This window comes from Ambystoma mexicanum, chromosome 4q (genome assembly GCF_040938575.1).
Source record: "Ambystoma mexicanum isolate Mex_15411 chromosome 4q, UKY_AmexF1_1, whole genome shotgun sequence".
Lineage (NCBI taxonomy): Eukaryota > Metazoa > Chordata > Amphibia > Caudata > Ambystomatidae > Ambystoma > Ambystoma mexicanum.
In genome coordinates, this window is record NC_090928.1 from 1,233,832,777 (window position 1) to 1,233,847,506 (window position 14,730).

Consider the following 14,730-nt stretch of genomic DNA (forward strand, 5'->3'; position numbering starts at 1 on the left):
CTCAGCCGTGCCTCTCTTGCCCCTGCATGGGTGGGACATGACTAGCCACCATTGGGTTCTTCAGCACCCCACCAGACATTTGTTCACATTAGCTTTACTTATTGACCCCTGATCTTCTCATTCTGCTCCTCTACAGGAAATCATTCTTTGGAAACTGCAGGTGCTTTGGCACCCCGAGCATGGCGTGGAGGTGAAAGAAAACAGCAGGCAGCCCAGGTACGGGAGTGCCTGATTGGATGGACGTGTCCTCCTGGTTGCTGGATGTCCGGGTGCACCACCACTCAGGATCTTGCCTGAGTGGATGGACGTGTCCTGGTTGCTGGATGTCCGGGTGCACCACCACTCAGGATCTTGCCTGAGTGGATGGACGTGTCCTGGTTGCTGGATGTCCGGGTGCACCACCACTCAGGATCTTGCCTGAGTGGATGGACGTGTCCTGGTTGCTGGATGTCCGGGTGCACCACCACTCAGGATCTTGCCTGAGTGGATGGACGTGTCCTGGTTGCTGGATGTCAGGGTGCACCACCACTGAGGATCTTGCCTGAGTGGATGGACGTGTCCTGGTTGCTAGATGTCAGGGTGCACCACCACTCAGGATCTCAATCTAAGTTCAAGGCTCCTCCCTTGTTTTGCCAACTTCTTATAACTGTTTTTGAATAAAGAACTTGTAATGCAGAATAAAAGCCATTTCATTGTAAGAACCTGTGGCTTCTCCCTGAACTGTCATCTTCTACCTTCCATCCCATGATGTGAGATGAAATGGACTCAAATGTTCTTCAAAATGCTTTTGAAATGTGACCTTCCTGCAGTTTACTGCCCTCAAGCCCAACAAGAATATGATGCAAAAGCCCCTAGAAGGTTTTTTTAGTGTGCTGTGGGACCTAAAATGTGCTGTTGGAAAAAAATAAAGGTGAACTTGCAAGATGGAAACGAACTAGGCACATGAAAAGATAATCATTGGCAAAAATGGCATTAAAAAAAAAGTTGGCATAAATTTTGACTTTCAGTTTTGAGACAAGTCCATCTGTTCTAAGAAGAGAGCCTACACATCCAAGCTTGCATCTCTGCGGCCACTAAAAACACGCAGAACCTTTCCAAATCTGCAAGGAACTGACCAATCCTATTGCAGTCTCCACTTATCCCCTGCCCTCCCTATCCCTCTGTACTTCTCTGGCCTCTCACTTCATTTACAAAACTCAGGGTATCCTCTTGAAAGGACCCATCCACAAACACAGCATACAAAACTCTGAATAATGGACACGCCCCAATAGGGAATGGACCAGGAGATAGATTGCAAGTTGAACAAAGTTTATATCAGGTAAACTATGCACGCAGAGAACTCTGCTGCCCAAGAGCGCTCTGCCCAACAATACACTGGCAGCACATTATGAAGACACATAGCGTCATAGATGATGTCACATATAGGTAACCTTTGAAGACAGGTGGATTGCCTGCATACATATATTGGACCAAGCTGCATACGGGATGCCTGGGTCCCATTGGCTGGCGTTGTCTCCTCCACCTGTGATGCACGTGGTCAGCTGGGCTCATCTCTGCAGCATGAAGGTCAGGCTTGCAGATGACAGTGCAGTTATTCTATCTAACTACCTCTAATCACAACAGATGAAAACATAAGACCCTACCACTAATAAACAATAGACTGGAATGAGGGGTGCTTTAGAGTTCACTGACAGTTATATGGGTACAATACACTACACCCAAGAGTCTATAAACCACCACACCCATAGACCCCTGGGCTGAGATGTCCGCGATAGGGGGTGTTTGATCTACTGGATGTCCCATGATTTAGGTAGACACATAATGTCGTTAAATTGGGGAATGCAAGCATAGGATTAAGGCTTTGGTGGGTGTTCTGACTTGGTCACTGTGAGGGGGTCAGATGTGTATCTGCATCAAAGAGCATGGGGGCATTGATTTAGTAAGCTGCTGCATGGCCAGGCGGGGGGGAGAGGGGAAGCAGGCCAGGACCGGCTCTGGTCACAACAGGGCAATGATCTCAGCGGACACTGGGATGGATACTACACATTCGCAACAATACATGGCAAAACTTCCGTGAGAACAGGGTTTGTGTGGAGTTGACAGTTGGTGGAAGGGGGAGCCAGGGCTTGCGGTACTGGGGAGAGGGCGAGACAGGCTTTTTAGAGATCATTTCTGGGCCAAACAAAACATGGCGGCACAAAATGGAGTCTGAGTGCAAAGGTTTTGTTTCTTGCTTTCAATTATAATTTAAGTTTTAAGGTTCGAATCAAGCAAGTAAACAAACTAAGGGGGGGATGTCTCCCACCTTTAGTAGATTTCATTTGGTGCGAGAATGTCAAGGCGGGTTGGGAAAACCACCTCTCCCTTACATTCCCACTTTCGTTACTTCTACAGTAACGAATATCCGCCTTCAACATTCCCTTTTCACTGCTTCATCCCATGACGGTGTACCTTTTATTGGCATCCATGCACGACGCACACTCCTTAGGCTTTCCCCCTGTCGTGCATATTCATTAGGAGTGTAGGTCATGTAAATGCATCCTCCATCCCCCGCCAGATCGACCCACACCTCCTCATAATAGTCTACTACATCCCCCATATGGTACAATGCTATCATACGGTATTTAGGTTTATCACTCTCCCCTGTTTGTACTTGTGCATCCTTAACTTGTCTATCAATCTCATTTTTCGTGGTAACCGTTACCATCATTCTTGTACTTTGGGGCACCGCGTCTGTGCAGCATCGCAGCCCTAATTGGCACACACAAGAAATCAGCAAAAAGAAAACAATGATTGAGACCAGCATTTTCATTGCAGTTGCAAGTCATGAGGGCTCCCAGTTGAAAGCTATGGTAAACTAGTCTGATGGTTGGACTCCGCCTTCCTTCTTCATGCGTTCGCCCAGGTCATGTACTGCAGCGATCACGTGTGAGCGTGTCCCGTTATCAGCATCAGAAGAAGGTGTGAAAGTGCAACATGCACTCCCGAATTTTTGGCAGACCCCGCCCTCCATTGCCATGAAGAGGTCGAGGACATACCCGTTTTGCATCGTCATCAACCGCAGTACTCTGAGTTCCAGCTTGATAACATTAAAACCTTCTTCAGTGTCGTTGGCCAATTGGATGAGCTCCCATCTCACTATTTGGAGCCATTTGGCATTTGCTCTTGCTTGAATGCTTGGAACCAGTGCTGCAAAAAATGTCTCAGCAGAGTTAAATAGTTTGTACTGGTCTGGTATCTGTGCAAGGAGGTCGGAGGAGTCTTGGGAGATGTAGTTGGAGCGTCTTTTCCGGAACAGATGGTCATTTCGCTTTTGCTCAGGCAGGATGCGGGAAAAAAGGGGGATCTTCAGTGAAGGCCATTGCACGCCTTGCCAACTGCGTTTGATGAGTTGAGAGTGGATCATCAGGCTGCAGGGCCCCCCCCCCCTTTCAAGTGTTCTTCTGGTATCACCAGCAGCACGGAATGCAGGGTCACAAGCGCACAGTAGCCTCTCCATGAGGACGGATGGTGCATGTGTGCCTATTTTCCACATACCCAGTAGTAGTCCATATGAGCAGCTGTTCCTTTTATGAGATCCGGAAGAATTATTATTCTATTGCAGTGTGTATTTGATCCCACTGCTGTTCGGCCCTCACTGTAAAAGCACAGTCCATATGTTTGCTCTTGCACTTTGATGGGTTTCAACTACCTCTAATCACAACAGATGAAAACATAAGACCCTTACACTAATAAACAATAGAATGGAATGAGAGGTGCTTTAGAGTAGTTCACTGACCGTTATATGGGTACGATACATTTTACACAAAAGGGTCTATAAAACACCACACCTCTAGACCCCTGTAGATCCAGTAGATCAAAAAAACCACGATAGGGTTTTTTTGATCTACTGGATGTCCCATGATTCAGGTAGACACATACTGTCGTTTAATTGGGGAATGCAAACATAGGATTAAGGCTTTGGTGGGTGTTCAGACTTGGTCACTGTGAGGGGGTCAGATGTGTATCTGCATCAAATAGCATGGGGGCATAGACTTAGTAAGCTGCGGCTTGGCCGGGCGTGGGAGAGGGGAAGCAATGGCAGGTTTGTGGAGACAAATGGGCAAGCAGGCCAAGACCGGCTCCGGTCACACACAGGGCAATTATCTCAGCGGACACTGGGATGGATACTACACATTTCCAACACTACATGGCCAGACTTCTGTGAGAACAGGGTTTGTGCGGAGTTGACAGGAGGTGCAAGGGGGGGCCAGGGCGTGCCGTGCGTGGTGCTGGGAAGAGGGAGAGACAGGCTTTTTAGAGATAATTTCTGGGCCTAACAGAACATGGTGTTCAGGGCGGCACAAAATGGAGTCTGAGTGCAAAGGTTTTGTTTCTTGCTTTCAATTATAATTTAAGTTTCTAGGTTCGAATCAAGTAAGTAAACAAACTGGGGGGACGTCTCTCACCTTTAGTAGATTCAATTTGGTGCAAGAATGTCAAGGAGGTGGGGAAAACCACCTCTCCCTTACACTCTCCTCACTCTCCTTTACTCCACACCCTTCTCCCTCACCTTCTCTCAGGCCTCCCTTGGCCCCTTTCACTCCCCGCCTACTCCCCTCTTTTTCTCCCATAACATCTGATGAGGTTTCTAGACAAATCTGCTCTATGAAAGCCTCATCCAAATAGGGGCTCCCCTGCTCCTCCAGAATGATCAAGGACGACATTGTCTCCCTTGCTCCAGTCTTGGCCGATTTCTGCGATCACTCCTTTGCCACTGGATCCTTCTCCACACACCTCAAGCACTCCACTGACACTTCCTGTCTGGCTAGCTACTGCCCTATCTCCACTAGCCCCTTCCTGGGCAAACTCTTGGAGAAGCTGGCCATCGCCAGGTTATCCACCGACCACCAGTCTAGCTTCAGAGCTGCCAGAGGCACGGAAACTGCTCTCCTGAACACCTGTGAAGACTTGCTCACTAATCTCGATTCTATCTCTCCTTCCGTTCTCGTCCATGCCTTCGATACAGTCAATCATGCCACCCTGATAAAGCGACTCTGTGACACCCTTAGCATCACAGACCTGGATCTGGATTGGTTGACCTCCTTCCTCTAGGACCGACCTCCCTTGGTTCAACTGGGCCTTTTTTGCTCCACCATCTCACTCTCCACCTGTGGCATCCCTCAGGGCTCTATCATCCTGCCCTGGCTTTGCAATATCTACCTAGCCTCTCTAGCCCATTTGATCTCCACCTTCTCTCCTAACTTCCAGTGTTATGCAGATGACACGCAGCTCTCCTTCAAGCTACCGTCCTCTGCCTCCCCCTCTTCTTCGCTCATTCCTGACTGCCTTTCTGTTATTCAGGCATGGTGCACTACTCATGATCTCTGCCTTAATGCCGTTAAGAGAGATATCATTCTCATCTGGACCTCTGCTCACTCTGGCCACCCTCCATGGGTCCCCTTACCTCACCCTCCTGTGAAGCAAAAAACCTTGGTGTCATCTTTGACTCCTCTCTCGGACCTGGCCAAGAAGGCCCACTTTCAGCTGCACCTCCTCAGAGGTATTCTCCCTTTCCTCACCTTCCCCCAGAAACTCAATCTCTCCAGAGCTTTGGTTCTTTCCCAGCCGGACTACTGCAACAACCTCTTCCTCAACCTGCCTAACTCCTCCCTTCGCCCCCTTCAATTAATCCAGAATAGGACTGCGAGACGTATCCTTGGCCTCAAGCCCAGGGACTGCATCTCTCCAGCCCTTAGCTCCCGGTTGCTGCAAGGATTAAGTTGAAGACCCTCTGCATCATCCACAAGGCTTTCTGGGGCCTGGGACTCCACTACATTCAACTCTTTCTCTCCAAATACCTCCCTGCTAGAGCCCTTCGGTCATCTAGCTCCAACTCTCTGCAGATCAGACGATTTACAAGCAGAGAGTGTGGGGTAGGTCTCTCTCCTCCACGGGTGCCTCCCTCTGGAATGGCTGCCCTGCACCTCTCAGACTTGAGCCGGATCTCCTTAATTTCCGGAATCTCCTCAAGACCTTCCTTTTCTCTTCTGCCTTCCCTCTCCCCATGCCCTGCTAATGTCCTCTTCTGCCCTAGACTGGCAGCCTGGTTCCTTCAGAGTCATACACGGCACCAGCTGCCCCCCCCCGTCCAGTCTACTCCTGCACTTGGCCTCTTCTGACCCCCCACCACCCATCATTCTGCACTTGCCCTTACGGGCCCCCCGCCTGCACATGTCTAGCTGGCCTGCACCTTTGGAGCCATTGCAGCTCCCTACCTCGCACTTAGCGCTTGTTGCCCCCCCCCACCTTCTCCTGCATCCTCTGCTCCCATCTGGCCCTGTCCACCTGGCCTCCCTTGACACTATCCTTCTCACTGGTCGTTCTGCCCTGTTTCTGCCCTTCCCACCACATCCCCTCCCCCTTGCACTTCTCGTTACTGCACTTGCACGATCTGAATGTCACAAAGCCTGGTAAGATCGCTGCCTTTTTTCCCCCGAACCACTACAAGAAACACTTGTGTATAGACGCATTATAAATAACCAATAAATAAAAATAAAATATTAACAATTACAACATTCAGGGCCAGATACTGAGGTGCATGCAAAAATAGAAAAGCGTTCTTCAATGAAGATGGAACACTTTTCTTAAATGTGCGGTATTCAAAGAAAGAATGTGGTCTACAGACATGAAAGCCTATGCTTTTTCATGTGCCTGATTTACAACCTGACATCGGCCCTGGTAACCATCAGGAAGGCAATGCAGGCACTGCAAAGGGGCAAAGCCCTGCTCTTGCATGTCAGGTGCCATTCAAGTCTACTGCACACGTTTACCATTTATGAAAAATAGCATTTCCCAGACTGCAGAAACACTTTTCTAATTTGCTGAAAGCTTAATGACACTTTTGCAAATTAGCAAAGCGACAGTCTTTAAAGCAATGCTCACTCTGCCAGTAGTGCACATGTTTTTCCCACAAAGAGATTTGAGCATCTTGTGCTGCTGGAAAGCACGACATCTCACCTCTAGTCCTTCCACCCACCTCAGAATGGGGGTGCTGGAAACTGGAGGGAAGAATGTAGGGTTTTCTTCACTAGTTTAATTACAACCTCGGAATCGGGCCCTCAGTGAATAGGAAAACCCATGCATTGTGTGCAGTTGCAGACCTCAGAAATGTACTAAGTGGGGCAGAAACATTGTGGGTAGATGCGAGTTGCTTTGAGCATAATGCTGCTATACAAACTAAGTCTAATAGGCATATTCCTGTACACTTATAGAACATCTTGCAAGAAAAGCTTGTCGCCATGTTGTACAATTTCCAAAATGCAGGGGAAGCATATGTTCTGTTTCAAAGGGTTAGGCGACAAGTCCGGAATGGTAGATCGGCCGCCCTAGACAGACGAGAGAGAGCGAGCAATGGATGGTGGGCTAAGCACAAGTGGTAAACAGGAGTATACATGGAGTAAGTGCGGGCAACACATTGGTAAGAACACATGGAGTTGGGAGAGGTTGGAAACAGTGGAGTACAATGGAGAAGACAGGCCTTAAACAAGGAGTAGAGCACATGGAGGAAGGCGGGCTGAGAACAAGGAGTAGAGCACATGGAGGATGGCGGGCTGAGAACAAGGAATAGAGCACATGGAGGAAGGTGGGCTGAGAACAAGGAGTAGAGCACATGGAGGAAGGCGGACTGAGAACAAGGAGTAGAGCACATGGAGGAAGGCGGACTGAGAACAAGGAGTAGAGCACATGGAGGAAGGACGGGCTGAGAACAAGGAGTAGAGCACATGGAGGAAGGCGGGCTGAGAACAAGGAGTAGGGCACATGGAGGAAGGCGGGCTGAGAACAAGGAGTAGAGCACATGGAGGAAGGTGGGCAACACATTGGTAAGAACACATGGATTTGGGAGAGGTTGGAAACAGTGGAGTACAATGAAGAAGACAGGCCTTAAACAAGGAGTAGAGCACATGGAGGAAGGCGGGCTGAGAACAAGAGGAAGAACACGAAGGAAGGGTGGCAGAGAACAAGGAATAGAGCACATGAAGGAAGGGTGGCAGAGAACAAGGAATGGAGCACATAGAGGAAGGCGGGCTGAGAACAAGGAGTAGAGCACATGGAGGAAGGCGGACTGAGAACAAGGAGTAGAGCACATGGAGGAAGGCGGGCTGAGAACAAGAGGAAGAACATGAAGGAAGGGTGGCAGAGAACAAGGAATAGAGCACATGGAGGAAGGCGGGCTGAGAACAAGGAGTAGAGCACATGGAGGAAGGCGGGCTAAGAACAAGGAGTAGAGCACATGGAGGAAGGCGGGCTGAGAACAAGGAGTAGAGCACATGGAGGAAGGCGGGCTGAGAACAAGGAGTAGAGCACATGGAGGAAGGCGGGCTGAGAACAAGAGGAAGAACATGAAGGAAGGGTGGCAGAGAACAAGGAATAGAGCACATGGAGGAAGGCGGGCTGAGAACAAGGAGTAGAGCACATGGAGGAAGGCGGGCTAAGAACAAGGAGTAGAGCACATGGAGGAAGGCGGGCTGAGAACAAGGAGTAGAGCACATGGAGAAAGGGGGGCTGAGAACAAGGAGTAGAGCACATGGAGGAAGGCGGGCTGAGAACAAGGAGTAGAGCACATGGAGGAAGTCGGGCTGAGAACAAGAGGAAGAACATGAAGGAAGGGTGTCAGAGAACAAGGAATAGAGCACATGGACGAAGGCGGGCTGAGAACAAGGAGTAGAGCACATGGAGGAAGGACGGGCTGAGAACAAGGAGTAGAGCACATGGAGGAAGGACGGCTGAGAACAAGAGGAAGAACATGGAGGAAGGCAGGCTGAGACCAAGGAATAGAGCACATACAGGAAGGCGGGCTGAGAACAAGAGGAAGAACATGAAGAAGGGGGGCAGAGAACAAAGAGTAGACCACATGGCGGAAGGTGGGCTGAGAACAAGAGGAAGAACATGGAGGAAGGCGGGCTGAGAACAAGGAGTAGAGCACATGGAGGAAGGTGGGCTGAGAAGGAGGAAAGCACATGGATATAAGAACAAGGAGTAGAGCACAGGGAGGAAGGGCGGCTGAGAACAAGAGGAAGAACATGGAGGAAGGCGGGCTGAGAACAAGGAATAGAGCACCTGGAGGAAGGTGGGCTGAGAACAGGGAGTAGAGCACATGGCGGGAGGGCAGGCTGAGAACAAGGAGTAGAGCACATGGAGGAAGGCGGGCTGAGAACAAGGAATAGAGCACATACAGGAAGGTGGGCTGAGAACAAGAGGAAGAACATGAGGGAAGGGGGGCAGAGAACAAAGAGTAGACCACATGGCGGAAGGTGGGCTGAGAACAAGAGGAAGAACATGAAGGAAGGGGGGCAGAGAACAAAGAGTAGACCACATGGTGGAAGGTGGGCTGAGAACAAGAGTAAGAACATGGAGGAAGGCGGGCTGAGAACAAGGAGTAGAGCACATGGAGGAAGGTGGGCAACACATTGTTAAGAACACATGGATTTGGGAGAGGTTGGAAACAGTGGAGTACAATGAAGAAGACAGGCCTTAAACAAGGAGTAGAGCACATGGAGGAAGGCGGGCTGAGAACAAGAGGAAGAACACGAAGGAAGGGTGGCAGAGAACAAGGAATGGAGCACATAGAGGAAGGCGGGCTGAGAACAAGGAGTAGAGCACATGGAGGAAGGCGGACTGAGAACAAGGAGTAGAGCACATGGAGGAAGGCAGGCTGAGAACAAGGAGTAGAGCACATGGAGGAAGGCGGGCTGAGAACAAGGAGTAGAGCACATGGAGGAAGGCGGGCTGAGAACAAGGAGTAGAGCACATGGAGGAAGGCGGGCTGAGAACAAGAGGAAGAACATGAAGGAAGGGTGGCAGAGAACAAGGAATAGAGCACATGGAGGAAGGCGGGCTAAGAACAAGGAGTAGAGAACATGGTGGAAGGTGGGCTGAGCACAAGGAGTACAGCACATGGAGGAAGGCGGGCTGAGAACAAGGAGTAGAGCACATGGAGGAAGGCGGGATGAGAACAAGAGGAAGAACATGAAGGAAGGGTGGCAAAGAACAAGGAATAGAGCACATGGAGGAAGGTGGGCTGAGAACAAGGAGTAGAGCACAAGGAGGAAGGCGGGCTGAGAACAAGGAATAGAGCACATGGAGGAAGGCGGGCTGAGAACAAGGAGTAGAGCACATGGAGGAAGGCGGGCTGAGAACAAGGAGTAGAGCACATGGAGGAAGGCGGGCTGAGAACAAGGAGTAGAGCACATGGAGGAAGGCGGGCTGAGAACAAGGAGTAGAGCACATGGAGGAAGGCGGGCTGAGAACAAGGAGTAGAGCACATGGAGGAAGGCGGGCTGAGAACAAGAGGAAGAACATGAAGGAAGGGTGGGAGAGAACAAGGAATAGAGCACATGGAGGAAGGCGGGCTGAGAACAAGGAGTAGAGCACATGGAGGATGGCGGGCTGAGAACAAGGAATAGAGCACATGGAGGAAGGTGGGCTGAGAACAAGGAGTAGAGCACATGGAGGAAGGCGGGCTGAGAACAAGAGGAAGAACATGAAGGAAGGGTGGCAGAGAACAAGGAATAGAGCACATGGAGGAAGGCGGGCTGAGAACAAGGAGTAGAGCACATGGAGGAAGGCGGGCTGAGAACAAGGAGTAGAGCACATGGAGGAAGGCGGGCTGAGAACAAGAGGAAGAACATGAAGGAAGGGTGGCAGAGAACAAGGAATAGAGCACATGGACGAAGGCTGGCTGAGAACAAGGAGTAGAGCACATGGAGGAAGGCGGGCTGAGAACAAGGAGTAGAGCACATGGAGGAAAGACGGGCTGAGAACAAGGAGTAGAGCACATGGAGGAAGGTGGGCAACACATTGGTAAGAACACATGGATTTGGGAGAGGTTGGAAACAGTGGAGTACAATGAAGAAGACAGGCCTTAAACAAGGAGTAGAGCACATGGAGGAAGGCGGGCTGAGAACAAGAGGAAGAACACGAAGGAAGGGTGGCAGAGAACAAGGAATGGAGCACATAGAGGAAGGCGGGCTGAGAACAAGGAGTAGAGCACATGGAGGAAGGCAGGCTGAGAACAAGGAGTAGAGCACATGGAGGAAGGCGGGCTGCAAACAAGGAGTAGAGCACATGGAGGAAGGCGGGCTGAGAACAAGGAGTAGAGCACATGGAGGAAGGCGGGCTGAGAACAAGAGGAAGAACATGAAGGAAGGGTGGCAGAGAACAAGGAATAGAGCACATGGAGGAAGGCGGGCTGAGAACAAGGAGTAGAGCACATGTAGGAAGGCGGGCTAAGAACAAGGAGTAGAGCACATGGTGGAAGGTGGGCTGAGCACAAGGAGTACAGCACATGGAGGAAGGCGGGCTGAGAACAAGGAGTAGAGCACATGGAGGAAGGCGGGCTGAGAACAAGAGGAAGAACATGAAGGAAGGGTGGCAAAGAACAAGGAATAGAGCACATGGAGGAAGGTGGGCTGAGAACAAGGAGTAGAGCACAAGGAGGAAGGCGGGCTGAGAACATGGAATAGAGCACATGGAGGAAGGCGGGCTGAGAACAAGGAGTAGAGCACATGGAGGAAGGCGGGCTGAGAACAAGGAGTAGAGCACATGGAGGAAGGCGGGCTGACAACAAGGAGTAGAGCACATGGAGGAAGGCGGGCTGAGAACACGGAGTAGAGCACATGGAGGAAGGCGGGCTGAGAACAAGGAGTAGAGCACATGGAGGAAGGCGGGCTGAGAACAAGAGGAAGAACATGAAGGAAGGGTGGGAGAGAACAAGGAATAGAGCACATGGAGGAAGGCGGGCTGAGAACAAGGAGTAGAGCACATGGAGGATGGCGGGCTGAGAACAAGGAATAGAGCACATGGAGGAAGGTGGGCTGAGAACAAGGAGTAGAGCACATGGAGGAAGGCGGGCTGAGAACAAGAGGAAGAACATGAAGGAAGGGTGGCAGAGAACAAGGAATAGAGCACATGGAGGAAGGCGGGCTGAGAACAAGGAATAGAGCACATGGAGGAAGGCGGGCTGAGAACAAGGAGTAGAGCACATGGAGGAAGGACGGGCTGAGAACAAGAGGAAGAACATGAAGGAAAGGTGGGAGAGAACAAGGAATAGAGCACATGGAGGAAGGCGGGCTGAGAACAAGGAGTAGAGCACATTGAGGATGGCGGGCTGAGAACAAGGAATAGAGCACATGGAGGAAGGCGGGCTGAGAACAAGGAGTAGAGCACATGGAGGAAGGCGGGCTGAGAACAAGAGGAAGAACATGAAGGAAGGGTGGCAGAGAACAAGGAATAGAGCACATGGACGAAGGCTGGCTGAGAACAAGGAGTAGAGCACATGGAGGAAGGCGGGCTGAGAACAAGGAGTAGAGCACATGGAGGAAAGACGGGCTGAGAACAAGAGGAAGAACATGGAGGAAGGCAGGCTGAGAACAAAGAATAGAGCACATGCAGGAAAGCGGGCTGAGAACAAGAGGAAGAACATGAAGGAAGGGGGGCAGAGAACAAAGAGTAGACCACATGGCGGAAGGTGGGCTGAGAACAAGAGGAAGAACATGGAGGAAGGCGGGCTGAGAACAAGGAGTAGAGCACATGGAGGAAGGTGGGCTGAGAAGGAGGAAAGCACATGGATATAAGAACAAGGAGTAGAGCACATGGAGGAAGGGCGGCTGAGAACAAGAGGAAGAACACGGAGGAAGGCGGGCTGAGAACAAGGAATAGAGCACCTGGAGGAAGGTGGGCTGAGAACAGGGAGTAGAGCACATGGAGGGAGGGCAGGCTGAGAACAAGGAGTAGAGCACATGGAGGAAGGAGGGCTGAGAACAAGGAGTAGAGCACATGGAGGAAGGCAGGCTGAGAACAAGAGGAAGAACATGAAGGAAGGGTGACAGAGAACAAGGAATAGAGCACATGGAGGAAGGCGGGCTGAGAACAAGGAGTAGAGCACATGGAGGATGGCGGGCTGAGAACAAGGAATAGAGCACATGGAGGAAGGCGGGCTGAGAACAAGGAGTAGAGCACATGGAGGATGGCGGGCTGAGAACAAGGAATAGAGCACATGGAGGAAGGTGGGCTGAGAACAAGGAGTAGAGCACATGGAGGAAGGCGGGCTGAGAACAAGGAGTACAGCACATGGAGGAAGGCGGGCTGAGAACAAGAGGAAGAACATGAAGGAAGGGTGGCAGAGAACAAGGAATAGAGCACATGGACGAAGGCGGGCTGAGAACAAGGAGTAGAGCACATGGAGGATGGCGGGCTGAGAACAAGGAGTAGAGCACATGGAGGAAGGACGGGCTGAGAACAAGAGGAAGAACATGGAGGAAGGCAGGCTGAGAACAAGGAATAGAGCACATATAAGAAGGCGGGCTGAGAACAAGAGGAAGAACATGAAGGAAGGGGGGCAGAGTACAAAGAGTAGACCACATGGCAGAAGGTGGGCTGAGAACAAGAGGAAGAACATGGAGGAAGGTGGGCTGAGAAGGAGGAAAGCACATGGATATAAGAACAAGGAGTAGAGCACATGGAGGAAGGGCGGCTGAGAACAAGAGGAAGAACATGGAGGAAGGCGGGCTGAGAACAAGGAATAGAGCACCTGGAGGGAGGGCGGGCTGAGAACAAGAGGAAGAACATGGAGGAAGGTGGGCTGAGAACAAGGAGTAGAGCACATGGAGAAAGGTGGGCTGAGAAGGAGTAGAGCACATGGAGATAAGAACAAGGAGTAGAGCACATGGAGAAAGGAGGAATCAGAACAAGGAGTAGAGCACATGGAGGAAGGCGGGCTGAGAACACAGAGTAGAGCACATGGAGGAAAGGAGTGATAAGAACAAGGAGTAGAGCACATGGAGTAAGGGAGGCTGAGAACAGAGTAGAGCACATGGAGGAAGGCAGGCTGAGAACAAGGGGTAGAGCACATGGATGAAGGTGGGCTGAGAACAAGGAGTAGAGCACATGGAGGTTGGGCGGCTCAAGAACAAGAGGAAGAACATGGAGGAAGGCGGGCTGAGAACAAGGAGTAGAGCACATGGAGAGGGGGTGGGCTGAGAACAAGAGGAAGAACATGGAGGAAGGCTGGCTGAGAACAAGGAGTAGAGAACATGGAGGAAGGTGGGCTGAGAAGGAGTAGAGCACATGGAGATAACAAGGAGTAGAGCATATGGAGGAAAGGAGGGATGAGAACAAGGAGCAAAGCACACGGAGAAAGGAGGGATGAGAATAAGGAGTAGAGCACATGGAGGAAGGCGGGCTGAGAACAGAGTAGAGCACATGGAGGAAAGGAGTGATAAGAACAAGGAGTAGAGCACATGGTGGAAGGGAGGCTGAGAACAGAGTAGAGCACATGGAGGAAGGCAGGCTGAGAACAAGGAATAGAGCACACGGATGAAGGTGGGCTGAGAACAAGGAGTAGAGCACATGGAGGTAGGGCGGGATGAGAACAAGAGGAAGAAAATGGAGGAAGAGGGCTGAGAACAAGGAGTGTAGCACATGGAGGAAGGGTGGGATGAGAACAAGAGGAAGAACACGGAGGAAGGGGGCTGAGAACAAGGAGTAGAGCACATGGAGGAATGTGGGCTGAGAACAATGAGTAGACCACATGGAGGAAAGGAGGGATCATGACAAGGAGTAGAGCGCATGGAGTAAGGCAGGCTGAGAACAATAGGAAGAACATAGAGCAAGGGGGACTGATAACAAGGAGTAGAACCCATGAAGGAAGGCAGGCTGAGAAAAAGGGGAGGAACATGGAGGAAGGGGGAG

At 50.9% G+C, this 14,730-nt stretch overlaps 1 protein-coding gene across 1 annotated transcript in view; it reads left to right on the forward strand.

Annotated features, from left to right (window-relative positions):
- Positions 1-701, forward strand: part of LXN (latexin) — a 106,930-nt gene extending 106,229 nt beyond the window's left edge. The window contains exon 6 of the mRNA XM_069608796.1: positions 137-701. Within this exon, the coding sequence (XP_069464897.1) occupies positions 137-232 (96 nt within the window). The 3' untranslated portion in view covers positions 233-701. The remainder of the gene's footprint in view (positions 1-136) is intronic.
- The last annotated feature ends 14,029 nt before the right edge of the window (positions 702-14,730 follow it).